General features: G+C 41.7%; 3 protein-coding genes across 5 annotated transcripts in view; 2 read left to right on the top strand and 1 right to left on the bottom strand.

The window, feature by feature from the left end:
• ccdc57 (coiled-coil domain containing 57) overlaps positions 1-18852 on the top strand; it is a 29792-nt gene extending 10940 nt beyond the window's left edge. For 2 of the 3 annotated variants that reach the window (XM_084079182.1, XM_084079181.1), the window contains exons 12-22: positions 524-616; positions 4829-5099; positions 6044-6244; positions 6888-6988; positions 7185-7385; positions 8076-8132; positions 8562-8802; positions 13270-13382; positions 13595-13723; positions 14235-14424; positions 17380-18852. In XM_084079182.1, coding sequence (XP_083935308.1) covers positions 524-616; positions 4829-5099; positions 6044-6244; positions 6888-6988; positions 7185-7385; positions 8076-8132; positions 8562-8802; positions 13270-13382; positions 13595-13723; positions 14235-14424; positions 17380-17579 — 1797 coding nt within the window. In that variant the 3' untranslated portion in view covers positions 17580-18852. The remainder of the gene's footprint in view (positions 1-523; positions 617-4828; positions 5100-6043; positions 6245-6887; positions 6989-7184; positions 7386-8075; positions 8133-8561; positions 8803-13269; positions 13383-13594; positions 13724-14234; positions 14425-17379) is intronic. The other variant, XM_084079183.1, reaches the window with a different exon arrangement.
• Positions 9864-11588, bottom strand: LOC311059553 (eukaryotic translation initiation factor 2A-like; the record flags this gene model as incomplete). Its single annotated transcript, XM_084077564.1, has 1 exon — positions 9864-11588. One exon carries the CDS (start codon positions 11586-11588, stop codon positions 9864-9866), a length of 1725 nt encoding a protein of 574 aa, XP_083933690.1.
• Positions 17922-25319, top strand: part of fasn (fatty acid synthase) — a 49771-nt gene continuing 42373 nt past the window's right edge. The window contains exons 1-2 of the mRNA XM_084079180.1: positions 17922-18040; positions 20649-21013. The gene's annotated coding sequence lies outside the window, so the exon portion shown is untranslated. The remainder of the gene's footprint in view (positions 18041-20648; positions 21014-25319) is intronic.

Here is a 25319-nt window from a genome sequence, read left to right as displayed (position 1 = left end):
TTGATAACAAAATGACACTCCAACTCCAATATTGTTTTTAAATGCTAAAATACCATATCTACAAGCTCATAAAGCATCGCCACGTGTTCTGAGCTTGTAAATAGGCTATTTTCTCTAGTATTCATACGACAAAGAATATAGGGCATAAGTGGTTAACACATTGACTGCCTGAATTATTTTCACTGCCTATTGTTATTCATGCCAGAGATTTTTCAATGAAAAAACAAAAAGTACTCAGGAGCCGAGATACAACATTTTAAAGTTTTAAGTTAACAAGGAAGTGGATGAGAGTAAAGATCTTCGAAAATTCATATCTCCTTGGTCTTTAGGTAAAAAAAAAAATAATTGAAAAAATATTTTTTTTGCTAAAATCGAGTTAACTCGATCTTGGCAGGCAAGTGATTAAAAGCTAATATCGAGTTAACTCGATCTAGGCAGTCAATGTGTTAAATGACCAGTAACCATGTCACGTTTCAATTTAAACAAAGTCATACTTCACACACTGTGTCTCTCTCTCTGTCAGGCTCAGGCAGAGCTGAAGGAGCGAGACAGGGAGATGCGGGACCTGGCCGTCTTACTGCGCTCCGTCACCACAGAGAGAGACCAGGCGCTACAGGTGAGAACTCACAGGGTCAAGCAGTGGGTCAGAGAGTGACGACCCCCTCTCTCTGCATCGCTCCACGCTCTGAAGTAGTGTTGCCATGTCTGCTCATTATAAGCGACTTTGGGCTTGTTTTTCTTAATGGTTGCTTGTAGATATAGGTAGTTGCGGGTTGTGTTTTTTTGGGCTTGTTTCTAAAGTGTAGTTGCTTATTTGGGCTTGTTTCCTGAATGTTGTTTAAACCAGTGGTTCTCAAACATTGTGAAGGAATGTGAAGGAACCCCAGATTAATATGTATTTTTCCACCGACCCCCTCTTCTAAAAATAGTAAGTCGAGGTGTTAAACACGGGTGTGTGGAGATCTTCAGTTTGTTTTTCTTACACGATCTGAAGACACACGTGTTAACCTTTCAACCCCCGGTGGTGGCTAGCATTACACAGCTATTCCAAAGCCAGCAGTACTCCCAGCCCAGCCCGCGGTCAGGGAGGGGGTGAGGGGCGACTACTCTGGCATGCCTGAACGATACCGAATACTCTCTAATTAGACATTAATGTTCAACATTTAGTGGGTCTTAAATTAGACTGTCAAGGGAGACCGGGGACCACCGACTCGTTGACACGTGTGCCCCTATAGCTCGAGTTATACTTTGTTATGCGCACGCGGTGTGCACTGAAAATAGCAAATGTACAAGCTCACAACGCGTCGGAGTGAGCTTGTCTGCTCATTTCCGTGCGTGACACTGGCGCGCAACTAAGAACAAATCAGGTATATCACTTTCACACACCTCATCTATTTGACCTTATACTGGCCCACATCACTGATTGAAGCCTTGACAAATGACCTGTTTGTGCGTCAACGTTTGTGCACAGCAAACCGTACTGTAATGTCACAATGTTGCCATTTCAGAGGACATGCCTGCTACCATACCAAGATGGGGGGGAAAAAATGTTGTGGTTATTTTCGGTTATTTACCAGAGATGATCATTTGAAGTGGTATTTCTTTACCTAGAAAAGGACCATAACTCACCATAGACTACTACAAGATGAAGCTACAGTATGTGAACTGAAGTTCATAACCCCAATATGATATTACCCCCGTCAAGGCCTGTCGACTCCCTCTGTGCTTCCTGTTTTGCAATCTCTAATCCGCTAAGACCGGATCTGATGTAATTATCAAGGCTGTGACGTCGATGCTGACATTCTCATGAAGCTTCTGTGACTGCTTACTGGCAGATAGGTTTCAGTGTGTTTGGGTGCTCGTTTGAGATTAAGAACACTGCCATTTGTCCTGCACTGTTTTAAAGTTCAGTTCAAGGTGCTTGATGATGACCTGTTTTTAGCTCAGAGTTGAAGCCATGTGATATTTACACAATTTCATTCAAGAGAATCTGTAAATTTGATTTCCTAAACAGCTTCAGAGTGCGAGTTACAGTTAATGTGCTTGGCCCCTCTGTCTTAGACACAAATGCAATTTCCTACGAGATTAAACAATATACTTTGTTGGATGATAAAACAATTCATCATACTTTTTGATGTGTACAAGTATTTAATTGGATCTTCAGATCACCCCTTTTTATTCTATTGATAATTCTCCATGCGGCTATAGATAGATGGATAGATAATTTTATTTCCGTGGCCTGCACACAAGTGCCCAACCCTCATGGGTTTATAAGACACCATTTTACGCTTATAGCATGTTTACAATATATTCACGTGTGGTTAGAACATGATTTTCTGTAATTCCGCATCTTTGCTTTTTCTGAACAAACGCTATCTATTACAGGGCCAGGCTAATCCAATCTCTTAACACACACACATACAGTATATTGGCTAGAGAGTACAATGAGAGAGTACTCATACCTCACACAATTCCTATCACATGGAGTGTTGTATTTCCTATGCCAGTTGATACCCTTGCATGTCTTCCAGAGAGTATTTGGTCCCATCCTGGTGCTGTTTTAGGAGTTGGCCTTTTCTTGAGTGTCCACAGTGGTATGATGGCCTTTCAGCTTGGCTTGGTGTCTGAAAATCATGTTCCCCCTGTGAGCTCTGTGGCACCTACAGGGAAAGACCTGCACAAGCTAGATGTACTCTAAAAATAAGCTGAGTGGCAAATATCCAAATGTAAAGCAAATAAAAGAACAACTATTAATTGTCCATACTAGTAAAGTGATAGTAATATGTTTAAAACACTGGTTAATCAACCCTGGCATCCCAATTTTGGGCCATATTTTCAACACTCTTTTATGCGTATAGAGTTTGTAGATCTGATATTGTTTAAATAATTTAGAGAAACTTAGTGTTTAAGTGGTTAATTTGATGACTGTTTAAAATGTTTTAAGAAGTAAAGATACAGACAAACAAACAAACAGCATTCAACACTAACGTCATATCATCATATCATCTTGTAAAACTTGATGACCCTCCTCAATCAGCCGTGGCTTTTTCTGAGCGTTGCATGTGGACGTTTGCCTGCAGTGCAATATACTGTACACTGTAAATCGCTGGGCTGCCTGCCCGGTCACTTCTCGTCTGGGAGATATACCGTAGATACAGTATGCCAGATAAAGAGTGTTACTAAATATAGGGGTCTCACCACACAGCTGTGATGTAACAGTGTTGTGAACGGTGAACGCACACTCGTAAGCTATAGCACTTCGATTTCTCGGTCAAATTCACTGTGTAATGTAATGTTTACCGGTGATGTTGGTCACAACAATTCTTATCAAAGTCAGTTCTACTTTGAACCTTGAAAGGTGTAGAAATGTGTTTTACAGACTTTGGTCTTCAGGCTCCATTTTCACAACATTGAACATACAAACAGTCAATGCTCAATGTACTTAGGCTTAATGCCATGCTACTTGCCCTATGCCACCCTCCCCTTCAGTCCAAAATCATTGCTGGAACAGGACTGGGAGGTGCTTTTGAGCAGTAAGATCAGTTTGGTTTGGTATTCCAAATAAATGATCCTGCAACAATGGCTTAAATTGGGATAGTTGGGATCATTCAGGTTAACACCACCTGTTTTACATGAGAGTGAGCGTACATTTTATGTAGTGACCTCTCAACGCACAGAATGCATTGAGAAGTCATATGCCAGATTTTCATACAGATAGAATCACAGGATTCTGAGTTTGCATTATTCATGTCTTCCCTTCTCTTTGCCTGTTCCCTGTCTCTCTCTCTCTCCATTGTGCTTCCAGAAAAAGCAGGAATCCCTTACATACATTTGATTGTGTTTTAGTTATCATTATGGAGGTTTTATAAGAGTTGGACCAAGCTGACATCACATATGTGGGTAGGCGGTATGTCTGAAACAGAACACCCAGGCTAGTGTCTGGCAGAGGGCCACGCAATACATCAGACGTTTACAGCCATGTGTGACTTGCCAAGGTCAGTGAATGTCATGTTGATTTCTGAGGGAGTCTTGCATGAGCATTCATTTCCAGTCCACCAACCGGTATTAGAAAATGTATATATTTTGTAGGGCTGTCTCATCGTCAATTAATCAATTCATTAGTCGGTTTGGTCACATCTTGTAAACTTTAGCCAGTATAGCCATTGTGAAATCACCATCAGAATGTTCAGTTCTCTTCCTACCATGCAAATGTTCTATTACTACTATTATTATTTTATTTATTTTTTATTTGTTTCCATATACACAGAGATAAACGGGGAAAAAAACAAAAAAAAGGGGGAATACAACTGTATGTATGTACTTACAACCATGTACTCACAATTTCCCCTAATAAAAATATTAAAAAAAAAAAAAAAAAAAAGAATGTTCAGTTCTCAACCTAACAAACCTTAAAAGGCAGGCCTCTGCATGATTGTATTCAGCACAATTTTACAGATTCATTGATTAAATCATCACATTTGATTGTCAACAAATTAAAGTACAGCCCTAATATTTTGGAGCGGCACTGTTCATCTCCATTGAAGGCACTTAAAAAAAGTAATTGGTACATACATTTACAGTATAATCAAGATTTTCCTCATACTGGTATTCAATTAAGAAACTGCTTCCAACAGACGAGTCGTTACTCTAGTCCATAGCGATGAGTTTAACTCCAGGATACTGCATGTGCTCTCCTCAAGTTCATGCTGGGATGCCGTCAAAACTGCTGGGTTTCAGTCTCCATCTACTGGTCAGGATAGCAAACTGCATCAGCTCTGTGGCGTGTATACATTCCTATACCTCTCTGTCTGTTCCCATCCACCCACAGGGTTCCAGACTAAGTCATGGGGATCTGGCGTCTGAGGAGATCAGTCGGCTGCAGCAGCAGAATGCCAGTCTGAGAGCCGTGGTGGCCCAAATGAGAAAAGGCATGGAGAGTCTTAACCAGCCCCGATCCCAACCCCAGGCCTGTCCTCCACAGCATCCTCTGCCCCCAGGTGTCCCTGCTCTTCTCGCCAGCACTGCACAGATAACTACTGGACCATCAAGCCAGACCCCTGTCCAGCCTGCTGACAACTGCTCTGGAAGCAGACCAACAGGTGTGTGAATAGTTATGGCCTTTTTTCTTCCTCTATCCTTCAAAGTACTACCGTGTATTTGAGTTTTGATTGATTGATTGACATTGTTTTTTGACAGAAATTCATATAAATGACGATGTATTTGTACATATCTGTCAAAAAAGATAGAACACAAAGAAGCTCAAGAGCTTATTTCCATTGTGGGGCTTTGAGTGCAAATGTGTATGTGTGTACTGTATTCACTGAGTGTCATGTCCTGGAGGCAGGGGGCAGCAGAGACATACAGAAAAATGATAATATACAATTTCTACATACCTGTTAGAGCTCCTATTTGATGGTTAGGTCCAGCTGCCTGACATTGTTTGATATTCCAATCGCCGGCTGCACACATTTCTGTGGTCAGGTTTAGTTTGCCCGTGATGTAGAGAGGTCGACCAGAGGCTGCTGGTTCGATTCCCAGTACTGACAGCAGGGTGTATTCCAGCTGTAAAATTGGTGACTGCAAGGTACTACACTGTACATCTAGTGTACAGCACCAACTCTTCACAATCGCCCTTGAGCAAGGTACTGAACCCCATAAACTCTCCAGGGCTGCACTGCACGTGTGTATGTACAGTGTGTATGTAACGTGTGTATGTACTGTGTGTGTGTGTGTGTGTGTGTGTGTGTGTGTGTGTGTGTGTGTGTGTGTGTGTGTGTGTGTGTGTGTGTGTGTGTGTGTGTGTGTGTGTGTGTGTGTGTGTGTGTGTGTGTGTGTGTGTGTGTGTGTGTGTGTGTGTGTGTGTGTGTGTGTGTGTGTGTGTGTGCGTGCGTGCGTGCGTGCGTTTAGGAGCGATAGGCAAGAACATTTCAATTAGGTTGACCATGAAGTGAGTGATTCATTCGTCTACAAATTTCAGAATTGTCTCGCTCAGTATAACTCTGTATTGTTGTATAATGCTATCTGCTCTGCTGCGGGGCTACAGGTACATCAGAATACACACAGGCTCTGGAGCAAGAGGTCTCTGAGCTGAAGGCTCGATGCAGGCATCTGGAGGAGAAGCTAGAGGGCGCCACAGGACCCCTGCATCCCACAGTCACAGCCGTGGCTGCAGTGGCACTGGCCCCCGTGTCTCCAGACAATGCATACATGCAGAACCACATCCGCTCACTCAATGAGACAATTGGTAGATAAGTCTAATAGTTGTATCTCATTTATGACACAATAAAACAATTCGGGGAAAAAAATTATTCTAGCCACTTCCTAGCTTGCTGGCTAGGTGCAGTGGTGGAAAAAGTACTCAAATGTTTTACTTAAGTAAAAGTAGCAATACCACAACATAAAAATACTCTGTTACAAGTAAAAGGCCTGTGTTCAAAATGTGAATTGAGTAAAAGTACAAAAGTATTGGCATCAAAATATACTTACAAGCTCACAACAAGTCGCGTCACGACGCGTTGTGAGCTTGTAGATCGCTATTTTCAAATAGCCTATGTATAAAATAGGGCTAAAATGGTTAATGTGTGTTCTATAATATAATAATTTGTATCTGCAAAGTAACTAGTAACTAAAGTGTTCATATAATAGTGGAGTAAAAGTACAATATTTGCCTCTGAGATGTAGTGGAGTAGAAGTAAAAGTATAGACAATTGGAAATGCTCCCGTAAAGTAAAAGTACCTCAAAATTGTACTTCAGTACAGTACTTGAGTAAATGTACTTAGTTACTTTACACCACTGGCTAGGTGCAAGCAATAGTTGAACTTAAACAAAATGTTGTGATAATAACTTGATCTTAAGTTGTCCTTTTTGTACGTGTGCAACTGATCAGGCGGATTGCGTGTGGAGAAAGTGGCCAACGCTGCTGGTCTGAAGAAGCAGGTGGTTAGAGTAGCCCACTTGGAGTATGCGCTCTCTCAACTCACACAACAGGTACCAATGTGCACTAGATCGACTAAACTAACGTAAGCTGACAAGCTATACACTGGGTTTAGCAACTTTAAAGCAATCATGATCCCAACTCACCTCACCTATGATATATAGTTAGCATTCTCAAATACTCCATTTCCCTCTGTATTCATAACTCCCTCTCTCATCTCTCCGATCCATTCCTCCTCCATCTCCTCAGTGCCATGCTAAACAGTTGGAAGGGGAGGAGCTACGTCTGGAGCTGTCCAATCAGAAAAGAACGTGGGGCTCCGAGGAGGCGGGCCTACGCCGGCGACTTGTCGTAATGGAGATGGAGCTGGAGGAAGTACGCAAAGAGAAGGACGAGTATCACAAAGGAAACATTCTCAACAACCTGGAGACGGTTGCCCTGGGAAACCAGGTAACGTCAAGTTCAAACACGTATTTTTCTTACAGCAGCAGCTGCTTTGAATGACTAGATTTTCAGGCCCGGCCAGTCCTATGTTGTGCTTATCAGAGCAATGATCATTGAGTTATGGCCATTTTAAGTGTTAAACGCGCCCCATGCGTGGAATTTTTGGGGAGTGACTATTCACACGGCAGACTCCTGAACAATGTTTGTGCCAAGTTTGGTTCGCTTTGGAGCAACAGTGTGCTTGTGGCTCCTGGGGGGGTGCATAATTTGGCCTCTGGGAGCCACACGTGGCCCCTGGTGTGACTATTCTCATGGCAGACACCTGAATAGTATTTGTGCCAAGTTTGGTGCAGATTGGAGCAACGGTGTGCCTCGCAAGTCCGGATGTTACATTTTTGATTGATTGATGTACTTTATTTAGTAAGACATGAGAACAACAGTACATGGAAGTACAAATTCACACGTTTGTGACTTCCACCGTCGGTCCGTCCGCCCACACACCCACCGACCCTCTAGCCAATTTTAATATACCGGTAGGATGTTTGCCAGGAGTAGGGACCAATTATTAACAGTTTTATTAATGATGATTGGCCTTGAATCTAATCAAACCGTCTTATCCAGTCTAGGGATCTTGTTTTAACTTTTATGGCGATAACAGAGTGAAATTATCCACACTATTTATTTGTTTAACCACAGGTGTCAGCACTGAAGTTGGATATAGCCAGCAGACGGGAGCCCATTGTTTGTGAACAGGTATTTTGAAACTGCTCTGTATCTTGTTGTCAACTTCAACTTCAAAGTTTACAGGTGTAAAAGAGTGGGTGAGATAGATAAAGAAACAAGGGAAACAAAGCCAGATAACACAATATCAAACTATGCAAAATAATTTATAAATAAGGTGCATGGTCATGATAGAAATAAAGTGGGGCAAAAACGCTTTTTGTGCAGGTGAGACATCACATTTAGCAGCAGATATCATAACATATACGTAAGTGTAGGCTGATGTGTCATTCACAAAGTCCAGGACTCCAGTATTGTTTAATAATTACAGTGCCGTCCTGGACTTTATTTATTTCATATCTTTTAAGTATTCAGCACCCAATTAATGTAAATAGTTTTGAGGTTGGGTTGAACATGTTTTTTTGTCTACAGTCATCTGTGGCTTTCTCTCCACTCCAACAGAGTGATATGGTGCGACAGGTCCAAGAGCAGAACCTTCACCTACGACAGCAGCTGCTGGCCTCAGGCCTAAAGCCCGGTGGCCTCTTGGGGGACGTCCAGGGCGCTAAGCTAAGCGCCCCTCTTCTGCAGTCCAAGCTGAAGCAGGCAGCTCGCTGTATCGCCCGTCTGACGAGGGACAAGCAGCAGCTGATCGAGATGGGCAACCGTCTCCGTGCACAACTCAACGCTGCTGGACTACAGGGTAAAATAACCATGTAGCCTACTTACTAACTAGCAATTCACATTTTAGGCATTTATCCATCGCGACTTACAAGAGTGAAAGCAGACTAAATTGCATGAACCCTAGTCAAAAGACGACGGTAAATAGTCACATAAGTAGAGTGCAAAGAAAATAATTGAGTGCTTAAAACTAGGATACCAGGTAAACATCAAACCTAGCATCTGTCTGAGCAACATTCTTAGCATTTGTGGTCAAACAAATGCTACTCTAATAATACGCCAATAATACACTAATCAGGTGGTAGGAATATTCTTCGGCACACTGGATAGGTCAAAGAGGATGTAGACTGCTGCCCTTTCAACATAGCACAGGAGCTTCTCCTGCTCTCACAGATGACTGCACCTTCCTGAACTGTTCTTCTCCAGGGCTTGGTGTTCCTAGTGTTTCAGGTCAATTTCAAAGCTCTTCAAGGAGTATTTCACATTATCCTTTTAGCGCCTTTTGGTGCCACCTTGTGCTCGTTTTGTCATTTGTATTGTTCTCATCAAACCATTCAATATTTACACATTTTATATTAATTTGATCAGACACGGCCCCTTCCTATATAAACCCATTGTAACTTTTTAACCATGTTAAAAAAACACGTCCTTGGTTCTGGTGACTGATATTGTCCTTCTAATGCGTGAGGGGGCCGTGTTATTTCAATTACCTTTTCATTTATGTACATTTTTTTTAAATGAAAAAAAAAAAGAATAAAAAGAAAAGAACCAACACTTCATGTGTTAGGGGTTCTACTTCCCATGCAGCCCAGCTGGTGATGTGAGCGTCTTGCTCTACCCATGAAGCCCCAAATTAGAAACCACGTGTGGCGGTGTTCTAGATAGATATAGATAGATACCTTTATTGAATTTCAGTCACCCAGAGGCTGCACAGCAGTTAAGAGATACAGTGTAAGGAAAGTACTGTCGGATATAGGAATACAAAGGTAAGAAATAACAATAGAAGCACCACCAATAACAGTATGCAAAAGTATTCACCTATACCTGAAGTGGCATTCTAGTGATTCAGGGGCAGAGAGGAGTCTAGTCTCCTAAATCCAGCTCCTTCAACTCCTTCAACAGCTGATGCTCCTTCTGCATCTTCTCAACCTGGTTTTTCTGCAGGGTTTTACCAGACACCTGCAACTCCTTCAACTCTTCAATGGCTCTCAGCTTCTTCTTTAAGTTCTTAATCTTCTTGTCCCTCTCCGGGTCACCAGTGGATGCTGATCGGTTGTTTGTGGTGGCGGGGGCGAGTTTAGAGAGGGGCTCGGGGGCTTCTAGCTTTGTCTCATGTCTAGCAGCGTTCCTGGCCTCTCGTTTCTTCTGGTTCTTCAGAGCAGCTTTAGAAGGTGTTTTTTCTCCAGACGCTCCACCGCGCATGTTCTGAGGGGGCTCCTCCTCGTGCAGTTTGGAGCTGGCAGTGACTGGTTTGTTGCGTAGTGCTGGTGGTCTGTAGGCCTGTGCTGGTTTGGCCTGCGTGCTGCCCAGGTCACTGGGGGCCGCTTGGTACCTGACCGGCCGCTCGGGGAACGCGCCATCTGGGAAGGACTGCCACAGAACCTGCCACAACTCCGCACCTGCTGGGGTGTCCTGCCGGTAGAGAACAGAGCCGGAGTAGTGCCAGATCTGGTATCCGTTATCAACGCGCAACCGCGGAGCACAGGTTGCCGTGACAACGTGCTCGCCGTCTGGGCACCATGAGAAGAAGGTGCAGTCTGGAGCCTGGGGCTTAGAAACCCGTTTGTATGTCTTGACGTCCCAAACCTCCATCTGTCCTCTGAGGTTCCCGAAACCAGCTAACACTAAGATATGACCCTGAGGACTGTAGTAGGCTGCGTTTCTGGGTCCAGTGCCGAAGTCAAACACAGGTTCACATTTGAGGTTAAAGATGGTGGCCTTGGCAGGCATGAAACCATAAACCACACAGAACTCTGTAGAGTTAGGACTCCACGCCACGTCATATATAGGACCGTTCTTGGACAGTTGGACCACAACACTCTCTCCATTAACCGCCAGGTAGTGGAGACCCTGTTCTCCGTAGTACGATGAACCAGTCTTATCGACCTCAGTGCTCGTTGAAACCAACACCGCTGATGCTTTTTTATTCCACAGCATGGACACTCTGTCTCCTTTAAAGAAGCTCTTGTTGGCCAGGGCAGCAGTGGGGCCTCCAAAATTGGGGTACTGATAGAGACGCACGAAGGACGGGGAGCCCTTAACACCTGGAACATACACCGCCACCTTACAGGGAAGTCCTCCCGGTGACATAGCAAAGTCTGACACCTTCTGCATGTGAAGCTTGTTGGCGATGGTGTTGAAGTCATTGTCCTCAAAGAAGTGCAGTTCATTGTTAACGCTCCGAACGGCAATCTTCTCATCATCTGACCAACCGGGACACCATGAATCAACCTTCTTCTGATAAAGAGCCTTCAGGTTGCTACCCGTGTGCAGGTCCCACAACCGAAGATTAGGCTCCCCCTGGTATGGCTGCCAGGTGACAAGGACGGTATTGAGCGGGGAGAACTCGAGAAGGGCTGTTTTAGGCAGGTCAAAGGTTGAAACGACTGACCCGTCTGACGCCTTCGCCACGTTCACCTTGTCTCCGTTGCACCATCCAAATAAGGAGCCGTCTTTACTGAAGGTCATATGTCTGCTCTGTCTGTCGTCCCTCTGGAAGGAGGAACTCTCCTCGCAGTGTTGTGGTCCACGGAGCAATGTGGTACCATCTGAGCCACGCACTGCGAGAAGGGGAGTGGGAGGTGCCATCTTGGATGTTTGTTTGTTGTTTGTTTGTTGGTTGTTCATTGTTTTTGATGTGAAGCGTCCTTGGGTTCACGAAAGGCGCTATATAAATTCAAGCTATTATTATTATTACCCGCAAGCAGACCAGTATAACCAAAAGAAGCTGACTAGGTCTTTGCTGTGAAGCTAAAGCCATGTGAGGCTTCACAGTATGATATCATGATGCAATGGTTGTAAAATACATAACACTGTGATATATAAGTAAGCTGTGACATAGACTCGATGTCATAGCTTACTTATAAGCTATGACATATGACACATGACGATGTCACGTGTTTCCAGTTCAATCTGCTGCTGACCCAATCAATCAAATGAAGCAATGTGAAACTGAACCGGAACAGGAGACGGGTATGCCACCTTCTGGACACCCGGGGCGTTATGCACAGAGCCTATACGGTAATGTGGCCAGCTAATGCATCGGCCACATTACCGCTCAGCTCTGACAATGTTCTGGGTTTGATTCCTGGTTCAGAACCTGTGTTCCTCTCTGCCGTAAAGTAAAACAAAAATTGGTTTTGATGATAATTATAGAATAAATTGTTATGATTCATTACATGATTATTAAAAGCATGCTTCGGTCATACACAGTACACCCTGAGTGATCACATCTAGAGCACGCTAGACACAGCTTGCTGTGTTTGACTTATGAACAGTATAATCAGGAAGTGCAGCTGTGCTTTGATTGGCCAGGCAGTGTTGACACAGACAGGAAGTGTGGGATCTCCTCTGTATTGTGGTGTGTTGCTATTTCACGCTGCTGCCCTGATCCTGGGTCCCCGCTGGCCCGGGGGATTAGAGAAGAGTTAACAGAGTTCACACACTAAGAGAAGATAAGCACTCCTAACTGTAAACACATATGCTGTTCATACACCATATCACCATATTTAAACAAATTCACAATGCACTGTAGCGTGCATAGTTATGTTTAAGCAATAACATTCAAGAGGGAGCACTGCTGTTATGTGGCTGTAGGTAGGCACAAGGCTGATGCAACATTTTGATAATTGTTTTAAAAGATTGTCCCCTGCCAAGAAAATAAGACAGGGTCTAATAACGTCATGGCTTCACTGTGCAATCTGTAGTTATGGATAGCAAGTTACTGTGCTCAGTTTGTGAGCACCGTGTGGAACTCCATATTTGGGGCAAATATTTAATGACATACTCCATATTTGAGCAACATGTTTGAGGGGGATACATACAGACAAAGATGTTCTAGAGACAACTGATCCCTTTGGCGTACCGTCGTAAAGAATATTTCCCAGTTAGCAACATTGTAGCAAGTGAGCACAAGTGTTAACCCATTAACACCTGGAACGCTTCTGTGTCACTTTAGATTTCTTTGGCTATTCAAAAATAGCAGATATACAAGCTCAGATTTTTTCCAAAAAACTGTTAGGATTTAGAAATAATATATATATATATATATATAATATAAATTATTATATTATAAGAATCGCCTCGGGTCTTAATGGGTTAAGCTAATTAAATGTAAAATAGGTTGTGTGATACGCTCAAGTTGTCAGGTAACGGAGCTGGGAGCTTAATGTGTCAATGCGTAATGCGTATGAACTAACATTGCCCATGCCTCAACAACAAACCTACACGTGTTTCTCCCATCTTCATTACGACTTATGTTTCCTCTCAGTCACACCAACCAAGTCAACGGAGCCAGAGAGAGACTCCTGCAGAGGCAGACCCGATGACCAGCAGGGTCGTCTCTCTGCTCTGGAACAGCTGCAGTACCGGCTCACCACACAGGTAACTGTGCTCAACCCCTTTCTATCTATCCCTCCATATTTCCCACATAACTGATATCCATATCGCATTGTTCTCCCTGGCACTGAGCGCCCAGTGTAGGTGAGGGAATCAACTCTGAAGTGACCACAGTCACCGTTCCGATGTTGTGCATTTCTCTGTTTGACCAGCAGAGGGGGCAGTTGGTTGAGCTAATTTTTGTATCTGCCCCTTAGGAGCTGCAGTACGCTCAGAGAGAGCAGAGGCCAGGGACGCTCCTCTCCACGACTGATGGCAGAGGCTGGGGGGAAAACGGGGCCGCCAACCCTTGGGGCCAGGGGCACCAAGACACAGCCAGGCATGAGGTAACAGTGCGGTTCTAAATAATTGATTACCTGAAAACACTGCTAGCACCTCCAAAGCTAAGCCGTTCAGTCAGCACTCATCATGGAGAGACCAGACAATACAGCAATAGATTCTGTAGCACTTGTCAATAGTTATGTGCCAACTTTATTTGTGGTTTTCAAAGTTATTAATATATAACACACAAAATGGACTGTTAAGAGTTAACAGTATTAACAGTATATTCCCAATGTAGCCACTCGAGTCACACTGGATAATACGGCCATTCAGATTCAGAGGTTGTATTGTCCATAGAGATGGACATTTTATTGGCATATTGTGCATTTGTGAAAATAAACATACGTATACAGACACATAGTTTGGAATCCAGAGTATTCAATTCTTTTTTTTCTTGATACGTTTCTAGATAATTAAGTCGTTACGTCGTTACATAAAACTGTAATTGGTGAAGTTGAGCGAAAGGAGTCGCTCAACCTCTCGTCGCCCTTTTGTCCTCTTCTTCCACTTCTTCAGCATTCCAGAAGCAAAGAGAACACTCCTCCCCTGCTCAGCCAATCGCAGGGCTCCCCACATCTGGATGTGGGGTCACATCCACCCTCCAGCCCGTCTGGTCCTCTGCTGTCGTCTGTGGCCACCGAGGGGTCACTGAGGGAGGTCTGGCAGATGCTGGACCGAGGCCTGAGTCCTTCGCTGCTCACTGAAGGTTACTCACTCTCTCTCAACTGGCTTTTTACCAACACCGTCCTACATAGTAAAATCCTCAGTGTTACCACAATTTAACTCAGTGAGTTTGGTTCCATTTTTTACACTTTCAGAGTTACAGGAAACAACAAAGTCTTATGCACACCTGATCAGCTCAGAGACGGATGCGTAGGCAGGGATCAAACTTATAGAATACAAGAAAATGACCCGCACACCGTCTACACTTGCATAATATGGACAACTTTACTTAGGCAACGTTTCGGTCAATGGACCTTCTTCAGGCATCTCATCTCGAAATGATGAAGAGATTACTGTGCACCAACTACATGCCTGTGATCAAAACCACAGGCATTTACTTACCCCATTTCATCACCTTGATGTGGTAGCCAGAATTTTTTTAACTGCCATGTTAACGTTTTAAATCAGTTCATTGAGTTCAGTTCATACAATTATGTAATAGCGAAACTTGCCAATTACTGTAATTCGAAGACTGTATTTGGTCAGCTCTTGCACCTTGCCCTCGTCTCCTCACCAAAGTTTAATATAACATTTCACAACCCATCTCCCCGTCCATCATGCTCACAGAGGAATAATAAAATCACAGAGGTGATTAATAATCTTGATTGCAATATTAAGTCATATAATCAGGATTATCATAAATTAAGTTTGTCTGCATTTGGTTGTTTTTTAAGGGGAAACTTCTGCTGTATTTAATGTGAATCCTATTGTTCTATTGTGAGGAAGACACAACACGTCCCAATGTGTTTTTTTGTCAAGAGCTCACGCTGGAAAATCCCTCCAGCTTATGTAAAACTAATCGAAGCACGTTATCTTACGTAGGATGCAGGCGGTTCTCCAGCATGAGCTCATAACACACACCATGCATTGGGAAGTGTTATGTCACATAGGCCCTCCTCACAATAGAATGATAGGATTCACGTTAAATACCGGCAACATTCCTCTTTAAAGACAATATGACCAGTGTTACTCTGTCACAATGCACACAATCACAGACCCAAATTACGAACGGTAAAGATGTATATGATGCTTATATCCTCGCTGTTGGGCAAAAAGATTGTAGCTCCATATTTCATCTTTTTAGATTTTTTCATCGAATCGAATCGAATGCCCAATACTTTGTCATATGACAGTGTTGCGCAAAAGTATCAAAAATAGCCGATAGGACTTTTTATCTTGAAAACTAAAAGTAAACTTTTCATCCTATAATGACATGCCCAAAGTATGGATGCCAAGTTGAAAGTGGTTAAGTCTGTCTGTGGGTTTTATAAATATTGAACCAATGAAAAGTATTAACAATTACTTATTTTTTGACTAAATAGTAACTACATTTGATCCATGTAACTTTTTTCCATTTCCTGAACAGCCCGCCAGCATCGATATCCTTTTTGGGTCAGTGATAGAAAGAACAGATAGAGGGTGGGAGGTTGCCCAATGCGTGGCCTTGTACAACTTACCAGGGAACAATTTCTCAATCAGCCTAACCAGCTGCCAGATCACACTGGAAATTACTGATCAAGGACATATAACCTAATTGAGCAACAACACTAACCTTGCAAAAGGCTTGGGTACACTTTAAACCATTGAATTGAATGAAATATGTATAATAAACTATTACACAAATGTACAGACACACTCTTCTCAACTCATTGTAAATAAGAACATTGCATCAACATTCTTTCATCGAAGTCTGAAAATACTAAGAATAGATTGGCAGGTGGCAGCCCAGAGCATTGCAGGCACACTGTCCACTACGCAATAAAATCCTCAGAGAAATTAACTGTGTACTGTGGACAATATTGCATTTAAAAAACTAATAATTAAATATGGATTTGACTCGTGCTCAGTGTTAATTTGTTAAACATCCATACCTTCTTTAATGTAATAAACGGAAGTGCACAACTGTAAGAGTTTTTTGATTTGCAACATTACATAGTAGAAGCCCTTCTCTCAGGATTGTGTGTGTGTGTGATCAGACACTTTGACATAATTGTGACACGTGATTTAGTTGGTGAGATAAGTATTGCTCCACAGATGGCACTGCCAAGCATTTCCAAATGACGGAGGACATTGGCACAAGTAGAAGAACACCTCAGTGTTGCATGTTGGATGCAAGACATGATGTGCTGAAATGTTATCTGGATGTTTGAGCAAAGCACAGGCTTTCAGGGGCATAAGAGAATGACTAGGCGAGAAAATCTGATCTAGTGAAGAGTACATTTCTTCCCCTATTTTCAGCGCTATAGGACCCTGAAGCCTTCCTTTATGAGTGGACCTTCTGTTTCGTATAGACAAACTGTAATGACAACGGAGCTACGAGAGGTGTTGCCAAAAAGACTACTAAATACTTACACAGTATGACTTTAAGGATAACTGTTGTCAGACTCACTTACATTCACTCATATGGTATATTATACTGTACTTATATTTGATATAAGTAAGTCTCAGTCTATCAAAAGTGTATATACCGTATATTCACTTTTGATTGACTGAGACTTATATTAATAAATTCATATATTAGCTGTTCGCTGTACATTTTCTCATTATATTCATATTGACTGTTGATAGACTGTACACATGTTATCCAGGTATTCACTGCTGTAAACCCTTTGACAACACTGTACATATATTAGTCTCATAATCACTGTTGATAGTCTGTACATACATGTATATCCATTGACAATAAATGTGTATTCATGCATATACTGAGAGATTGTATATTTATGCTTCGGTCAGTAGTGTCAGACTCTTAAACAATTAATTTTATTTTATCTCTCTTTTATCTTATCCTTATCTCTCTAGTCTAGTCTTAACTGTACCTACCCTGTGTTTCACGCTTACTGTTGCTGCTATGACACCTGAATGTTCCTACAGGGCTCAATAAAGGTTTATCTTATCTTAACATAAATAATTCATATTGTATTGTCTGCACCCTCAGGCGAAGCGGAGCTGAGCAGGCAGGACCTGGCGGAGCCCAGCAGTCCAGGAGTCCAGGTGAGGGTGCAGGGTGTCAGGGCTCCTGTCCTGGAGAAGAAGAAACCCACTGGGAGGTCACTCTCCTCACAAACAAGCAAGACTAAGAAGACTGCAGAGACGGGCAGGATCAGCAAGATCAGAAACTACAACATTAAAGACTGATCGATGGATGTTAGTCTGTGTAACTGTACCCTCCTGAATGTATTGCATTATATTACGTATTACATGCATATTGGGGAAGCATCATAGATATTTAAAGCATAGAAATGTGCCCTACTTTTACATTCATAGCCATCTCCTTTTCTGGGGGACCAGATGATGCTTCTTGCTATGGATTAGGATTGGGGCTGGGCGATATAGACAAAATATCACAATATTTCACAAGATATCGATATTGTGACGATAATATCAGTTGTTTTTTTTTGTTTTGTTTTTCAACCAGTTTCAAAAATAGCGGAGATGGCAGATACACAAGGTCACAAAGTTTTTCCAGGTTCCCTGGTTAGACGTGGCGCGTGGAAGGAACACGTTATTCCAACCAGTTCCTTTCCCCTCCATCAGGCGCCCCGGCTGACCAGGGGGAGGCAGTATAGAGGCCAGGATTACTGCATGTTTTTGTGAGGGTACCTACCCATCTACTCATTTCTTTGTGTCATCCCTTCCAATTTCACTTGTTTATCCTGTATGAGTTGTCTCTCCTGATTGGATGAGATTGTAATCCCGACCTGAAAATACATTTTCTGTATACTAAAGAACGGGGGATACAAGGAGACCCCTGTTACTGAACAAACACTCTATAGCAATGATTACTATCAGAATGTAGCAGCTATTTAACAATTATTTAAAAAAGATCAAATATTACTGCACCTTTTAAGGGATTAAAACCTGGAAAAGACTAGATTTATGTCTTATTCCGATACAACATCTAGTCTCATATCACGATATCGATACAATATTGATATATTGCCCAGCCCCACTATGGATACCATAACCAGTGCATCTTCAAAGCAAACAAATGCATCACGGAGGCCCCCCATGAATTGATTCCTCTTTCATGTTTGGTAGGGACTCACAGTGTTGTTATAAATGGAAATGTCTGTTTTATACTTTTAGTTCTATGGATGGATGATGATGAATGTGCTTCTCCTGGTACATTATTAGTGCCAGTCTCCATCTCAGCCGGTTTCTTTTGGCAGAGAAGATGACAATGACGTGTCTGTGTTGAATGCAGAACAAGTCTGGCACACTGGCTAGGTACATGTTGATACCTTTTTTTTTTTTTTTTTTTTTTACAAAACCACATTCCTTTTCGTCTCAGGGATAATTATTGTTTGCCTTTGTCTAGCGTGAAGCCATTTTGCAGAACAATATTATTCATTTTGAACAGAATCATGGGCTTTTAATATATTTTTGTATTAAACAAAGTATGCATTTCTATATTATCATTGTCATGTTGCGCACACTATCACCTTTATCAAGTATTGATAAAAGTAATGGCAAGTTTAACCACTTTAAACCCCAGCATCTGTATTGTTCATGCTGAAAATCGCAGATCGACAAGCTCACATGTCGATCGGCTATTTTCAGCGAAAGCTTTCCCCACAATAACAGAAAATACACTAGTATTGAGCCCTGAGGGACTCCGGTTACCCATATGGGGACATTGGGGGTTAAGTGGTTAATTAGTTAATATTGAAACATATTTAGTGAGAGTGCGCTCTTAACGGTCAATGAGTGCATTCAGAGTAGGTCATCTTTAATGATTGTATTTTAGGGTATAGAACAATGGAGTACAGCCTTAAAGAACACCATGTTATCTTTTTTGTTTGAACTCTAGTTACCTCGACAGTCAGACGAAACCTTCCCTACTACGTCACTATCCCTAGCTGGCAACAAGCTCCGCCTTTACATCACCCTATCTCTTAGCAATCCCCTCCCGGCTATTCTGATTGGACAATACCACACACCCCCGGCCTGTGATTGGTCTCTAAAACATCGCTTTGGAAATCAGGATGTGTGTCACCACGTGTGTTAACGGTGCCCATACATTATTATACAGAGCGTAATGTTATGCAATATTACACAAGTGAGTCTTTGTCTAGTTGCACTGATGACAACTTATCTACTACAGTTTACGATGAGATATCACATGATTTCAATATCCAGTCTGAATGTGAATACCCGGTCAATGTATGCCCTATATTACATGTACTGTAGGATAAAGTAGCCTATTATCTGAAGTTTTACTCTTACTTACTCAATTACTCATTTTACTAAATGACTAAATGAGGCATGCTCAAATAAGGTACTGCACTGTATTGTCAATACATCAAATGAAACTCACTGACAGCTTTACAATTTGAAATTTGATATGAAATACAGCATAAATGCTGATGCCAGAATGAATCACTGCTGAGCCACTACAGGAAAAAAAAAAAACAATATATTGATTGTTATGCATTTTTTTCTTTGCTTTGTATTCACTTTTAGTAATGAATTTGAAATTAGAAGTCAATGCAAAGCTCAATAATCCTAGTTAATTACTCAAATGAATTAAGTAGTTTTTCCTAATTATCCACCTTTATGCATAGTTTTATGTTTCACGCCATGCAAACATGTACCTTGCACACAACATGTAATTATTGTATTACTATGAATTGAAGAGACCATAACACAAAACTTCACCACAAAACACATTGTTATAATATTTTATTTGAAAAGTCACATCATTCAAATAAATGCATACGTAGGTCATTTATTATCACAGCAGGATAATCAGAATTAAAGCCCAGAAAAGAAAGTTAAATTTACCGTAGGTTGCTTCTTCAACAGTACCATGATGAAATAGTTGCAGAAACGTAGAACAAGCATTTGATTATTTTTTTTTGCTGAGTCCTGTTCAGCATTTCGAAAGGCATCACTAGACTTGAACATTGCTCGGGACAGTGGTTTCTCAATCATCTCCCTGTGCCATTTGTCCAGTGCGTGAACTTCAGTGATGCTGAACTTGAACTTGGCTGCCTCCCTGTCCTTGCCTGCAGCCTTGCATGTGTTTCGTCCAGCCAGGGTAGTGTAGTTCAAGGGTGATCTTCTGAACTCCAGACTGTGTTTGGGATCCAGTGTGGTTCAGAGAGTGATCATCTGAACTCCAGTAACCCTGCTGTCTTGCCATCTCACTTTTTTTTCTCTCTCTCTCTCTCTCCTCCCTGTAAACTAACTGGGGCCGTTCAGCGAATTACTCCATCACTGGCTGGATCCTGCACCCTGCCTCTTCTCTCATTGGACTGTGTGGCGGAGCCAAGCTGTCAGCCCATGTGGCGTGGCCAGAGAGGATGTGAGACATTTAAATTCATCACAGAAAGACACATTAAAAGAAGAGAACTGATTTTTTGTTGGCAGCAGCTGGTGCTGGTCAGGGAACGGGTTAGAGAGATAAGGTAGTGATTCCCCCCGAACAACTGTAGAGAAGCACACGATCATCAGCGTGGAACAGCAGAGGATAAAAGGATTATAACGATAATACATGACAACCAACTGCCAACATTGAACTTCTCCATTTTTTGTGATTTTAAGGACCTTAACACATCGTCTTACAGGTAAGTTAACGGTATGCGATATTAGTGTCATGTGGCAAATTATTCGACGGTTATTTGCTGATCAGGACAACATGTTTTATTTGTGTACAAGTTAACAGTGAAGAGCTATATCACCGATACAATTTACAATAAAGAGAGGAAACAATCAATTGCATTGATGATCAATGCAATTGATTGTTTCCTTTCTTTTATACTGTAAATTGTATCGATTTTACTTTGAAAATGAATGACCGCTTTGTGTAAAATGCATCACACACACACTCCGCTTATCTAGCTGCTCTCGGCTGCTATCTATGTTTCTATTACTTTTTCGGTTGTTTCAACATTTTATAAAGGCATATGAAAGGCTTTATAACAAATCGCGGGTGTCCTTGCACGCATTGTGGTGCCTGGGGGAGGAACGTTGTTCATGTTCTTGGTTATTCGAATGTCACTCACGTTATGACATTGTCTACTGTACATTAGCCCTGAAACATGACCGTGTCATATCATGACAGTCATGGATGAACTTCAACCTGGTGTTTGCACTTTCTCCATTTACAACTGTACATCTACATAAACGTTCAGATTTCAAATATAAAGTGCTTACCTCGTGGCCACGGATGTTACAATTATGTTCGGGCCCGCAAAAGTACCCGTATTTTCCGTATTCTTCAATAAAAAAGCATTTTATTCCGATTGGTGGCCATTTTCTCCGTATTCTCTCCATATGCTTGCAACTACGTGACCCTATCGGGTTGGGAGATGTACTGCACTCTGATACATTATAACTCTATGAGAAAATGGCCACTTAAAATGCTTTTTATTGAACAATACGGATGATACGGGTACTTCCGAGGGCCCGTACATAATTGTAACATCCCTGGCCATGGGGAAAGCACTTTATATTTGAAATTTGAACTTCTATGTAGATGTACGTAAATGGAGAAAGTGCAAACACCAGGTTGAAGTTCATCCATGACGATCGTGACAGACGACCGTCGTGTATCCATGGCTAACTGTGCATATAGGTCAGCCTCACGCCTTGAATTAATCGGAATACATACCCTATATTTCAAAATATGTTTTAATAACCGTTTCAGCCAGTTGCCCTTTTCCTAATTTTGTCGATGCCGCATATGATCTGCGAGTCTGCGTAGTTCCGATATGCGAACACGAGTGTTTTAGGTTTTGTTCAAGCCCAAGGCCCTGTTAACTGCAACGTTACATGTTATAGCTGATTAAATTAATGCTTTTATTGTGACATTTTCCAAGAAAAGACAATCTAGCCTAGACAACCTGCCACCCGCTAGTCTAGTCTGCCTTTATAGTCACTGGTTTAGTTCTGCTGCTCTGCCAAGGTGCACCAGTCATTTTCTTTCAGAGATTAATTATCTAGGGTGATTCACATTTTATTACTCAGCATCTCTGGGCCTACAGCCAGGGTGGTCTATCTATGCCAGTGATGGAAGAAGCACTACTCTGATACAAGTAAAAGTCCGGTATTCAGAATTTACTTGAGTAAAAGTACAAAAGTATTGGCATCAAAATATACTTAAAGTACCAAAAGTAAAAATACTCATTATGCAGGATGTCCCAAGTTCGATATATATTAAAATATTTTGAAAATAGCAGATCTACAAGCTCACAATACGCTGTGCTTGTAGATCGACTATTTTCAAATAGCCAAAGTACAGAATTATATAGGGTTGAAATGGTTAATGTACGTTCATAATAATATTCAAAATCTTCAAAGTAACTGACTAAAGTTTTCAAATAATAGTAGTGGAGTAAAAGTACAATATTTGCCTCTGAGATGTAGTGTAGTAGAAGTAAAAGTACTGAAAATTGGAAATACTGTAGTGGAATAAAAAATACCTCGAAATTGTACTTTACGTGAGTGAATGTACTTAGTTACTTTACACCACTGGTCAATGCTTCAGTTCCTGGTTCACTCAGACTATAACAGAATGGCGTGTGTATATTGTGTCAAAGCACTGTCATTGTCTTTGAACTTGGCTGGTAATTAATGTCCCTGACTGTTGTTACATGCAAATTGCACCAGAGCATAGGAAAAACCATGAAGCCAGAATAAGAAATATTTTTTATTGTATGTCCTTTTATAAAACAAGTGTCTTTTAGGTTTCTGAACACATTTCACATAATTATAGACAAATCAAGTTACCAGGAATCAGGGAGATTGTATGACCAGCAGCAGTATGTAGTATATTATATAAACACATGGTCGGATGACTTTATTGTATAGAACTTGTAAAGCTGCATAAGCCAGTGCTATGTATACTGTATGCTCTTTGTCAGTGAGTCTCTCCTCGGTAAAATAGCTTGATTGTGCACGAGAGAGGACCAGGCCCATTTTGATGCTTGGTTGAGGAATTTACCATGCAGTCATAGCAGCCCTTACACATGTGACCTGGCTGGACAAATCACAGAGATGCTACCCAGCCAAAAATGTTAGGAGGAGGAGGAGGGTCCAGGTGATTTTCAAGGGAAATCGGCTCACAATCGTCCCTCTTTTCCTACTCTGAGGCTCTGCCAGGTCGCCTTTTAGCTAGTATGTGGGATATTTCTTCCCACTTGTCTTTGATGTGTAAAGTGAACGGGATGTGTCAAATGAACGTGGTCACGAATATGAACAGTTATGACAACTCCCAAGGGGGTGTAAATGATGAGCTGCAACTTCATCCACTGTACAGATAGATCCTAGTTATACATGTAGATATCTTGTATATTGGTTATTACTTGATCACGTGTTTTTGTTATTTATATTTATTTTTGCTTGACCACAATTGCTATATACAGTAGCATGTTGTTTAGACCGATGCTAGGTTTGATGTTAACCTGGTATCTTAGTTTCTTTGAAGCACTATATTGTATTGTTCTCTTTACATTTTACATATACACATGTCATTTATACATACATGTGTAATACATACAGTACATGCATACGTAACATGCTTAATATGTGACTATTTTACCCTGTCGGGTTCATGCCATTTACTTGTAAGTGGGCTTCTCTGTGGAGGTTAGGTGCTAGCATGTTCACAGAACTTCACACACTTCTAGATGAAACTTCCCTACTGTACATTACAAACATATGCAGTGTTTTAGAATGTAGTCTATCTCCATTCTCCTCTGACTGTGTGATCTGTCTGGACAAGTTTCAGGAACGAGTTTCCATGGCATGCTATCACCACAGTGGAATTCACTAAAATGATTATATGATTATATTGATTGATTGATTGATTGATTGAATACTTTATTAACAGTTTACAAAAAAGGTACAGTGGTACAGATTTATACAAAAGGATGCTTAAAGGATAACCCCCCAAAAAAACAGGTATAATTTACATTGAGGTGCTGTGTATTCAATTCATCAAGACATTTAAAGACATACAATAATATACAATAATATGCAAAACATTATATATATGAATAGTATATATGACTTTTTACAGGGGCCAGTTACAAATTGCAGACACCTGTAAGTGCTCTTTTAGAGTGGTTTTGAAGGAGGGTAAGGAGTCACACTTTTTTATGACTGTCGGTAGGGCATTCCACATTGTGGTGGCACAGCAGTAGAACAAATTTAACCCCTTGTTTGAGCCGAATCGGTGGAGCTCCCTCTTTTGTTATGATTGTGTTGCGTCTTTAACGTTATTGAAGTAGTTCGACAGGTAAATGGCCCAGTCTTTGTGGCGTTGTGTATCTTGTAGACCAGGCCCATTGCAAGTTGTACTGTACTCTGTCCTCTACCCTGAGCCATCCCACCCTAGCATAATGAGCGGGGGTTAAGTGAGTTAAAGTGCTTGTTCCACCTGGTGATATGACTTGAGACAAAACCAGAAAAATAAAAGCAAACAAGAGGTGTTGAATTGACTGCGTCACCATTCAACATGTTGCTCTGTCACCTTTGTCTTGCAGCAGACAGCCAGTCACTGATCTCCTCAATCAGTTTGTTTGTGTGTGATCTGGGTCAAGTACGGCACGTATGGATACCTACTGTGTTGGGAGCTGGTGTTGTTCCATAGCCTAATCGCTGGCCCCCGCATCCAGGTGACCGAATCCCATTTAGGCTGCGTTAAGCCTGATTTGTACTTCGTCATACGACAGTGTTGTGTGCCGGAAATAGCGATCTACAAGCTCACAACGCATCTGTGATGCGTTCTGAGCTTGTAGATCTGCTATTTTCGGTAAGCAACACCACGATATGACGAGAGTATAAATGAAGCATTACACAGAATACACACAGCATGAGACAACACAACTGTCCAGGACACGTAAACGTGGACCCATGCTCCTGCCTATG

The sequence above is a fragment of the Gymnoscopelus microlampas genome, assembly GCF_963454915.1.
Source record: "Gymnoscopelus microlampas genome assembly, chromosome: 14".
NCBI classification, from domain to species: Eukaryota; Metazoa; Chordata; class Actinopteri; order Myctophiformes; family Myctophidae; genus Gymnoscopelus; species Gymnoscopelus microlampas.
Note: the sequence above shows the minus strand (reverse complement) of the source record. Positions and strands in the feature narration are given on the sequence as shown.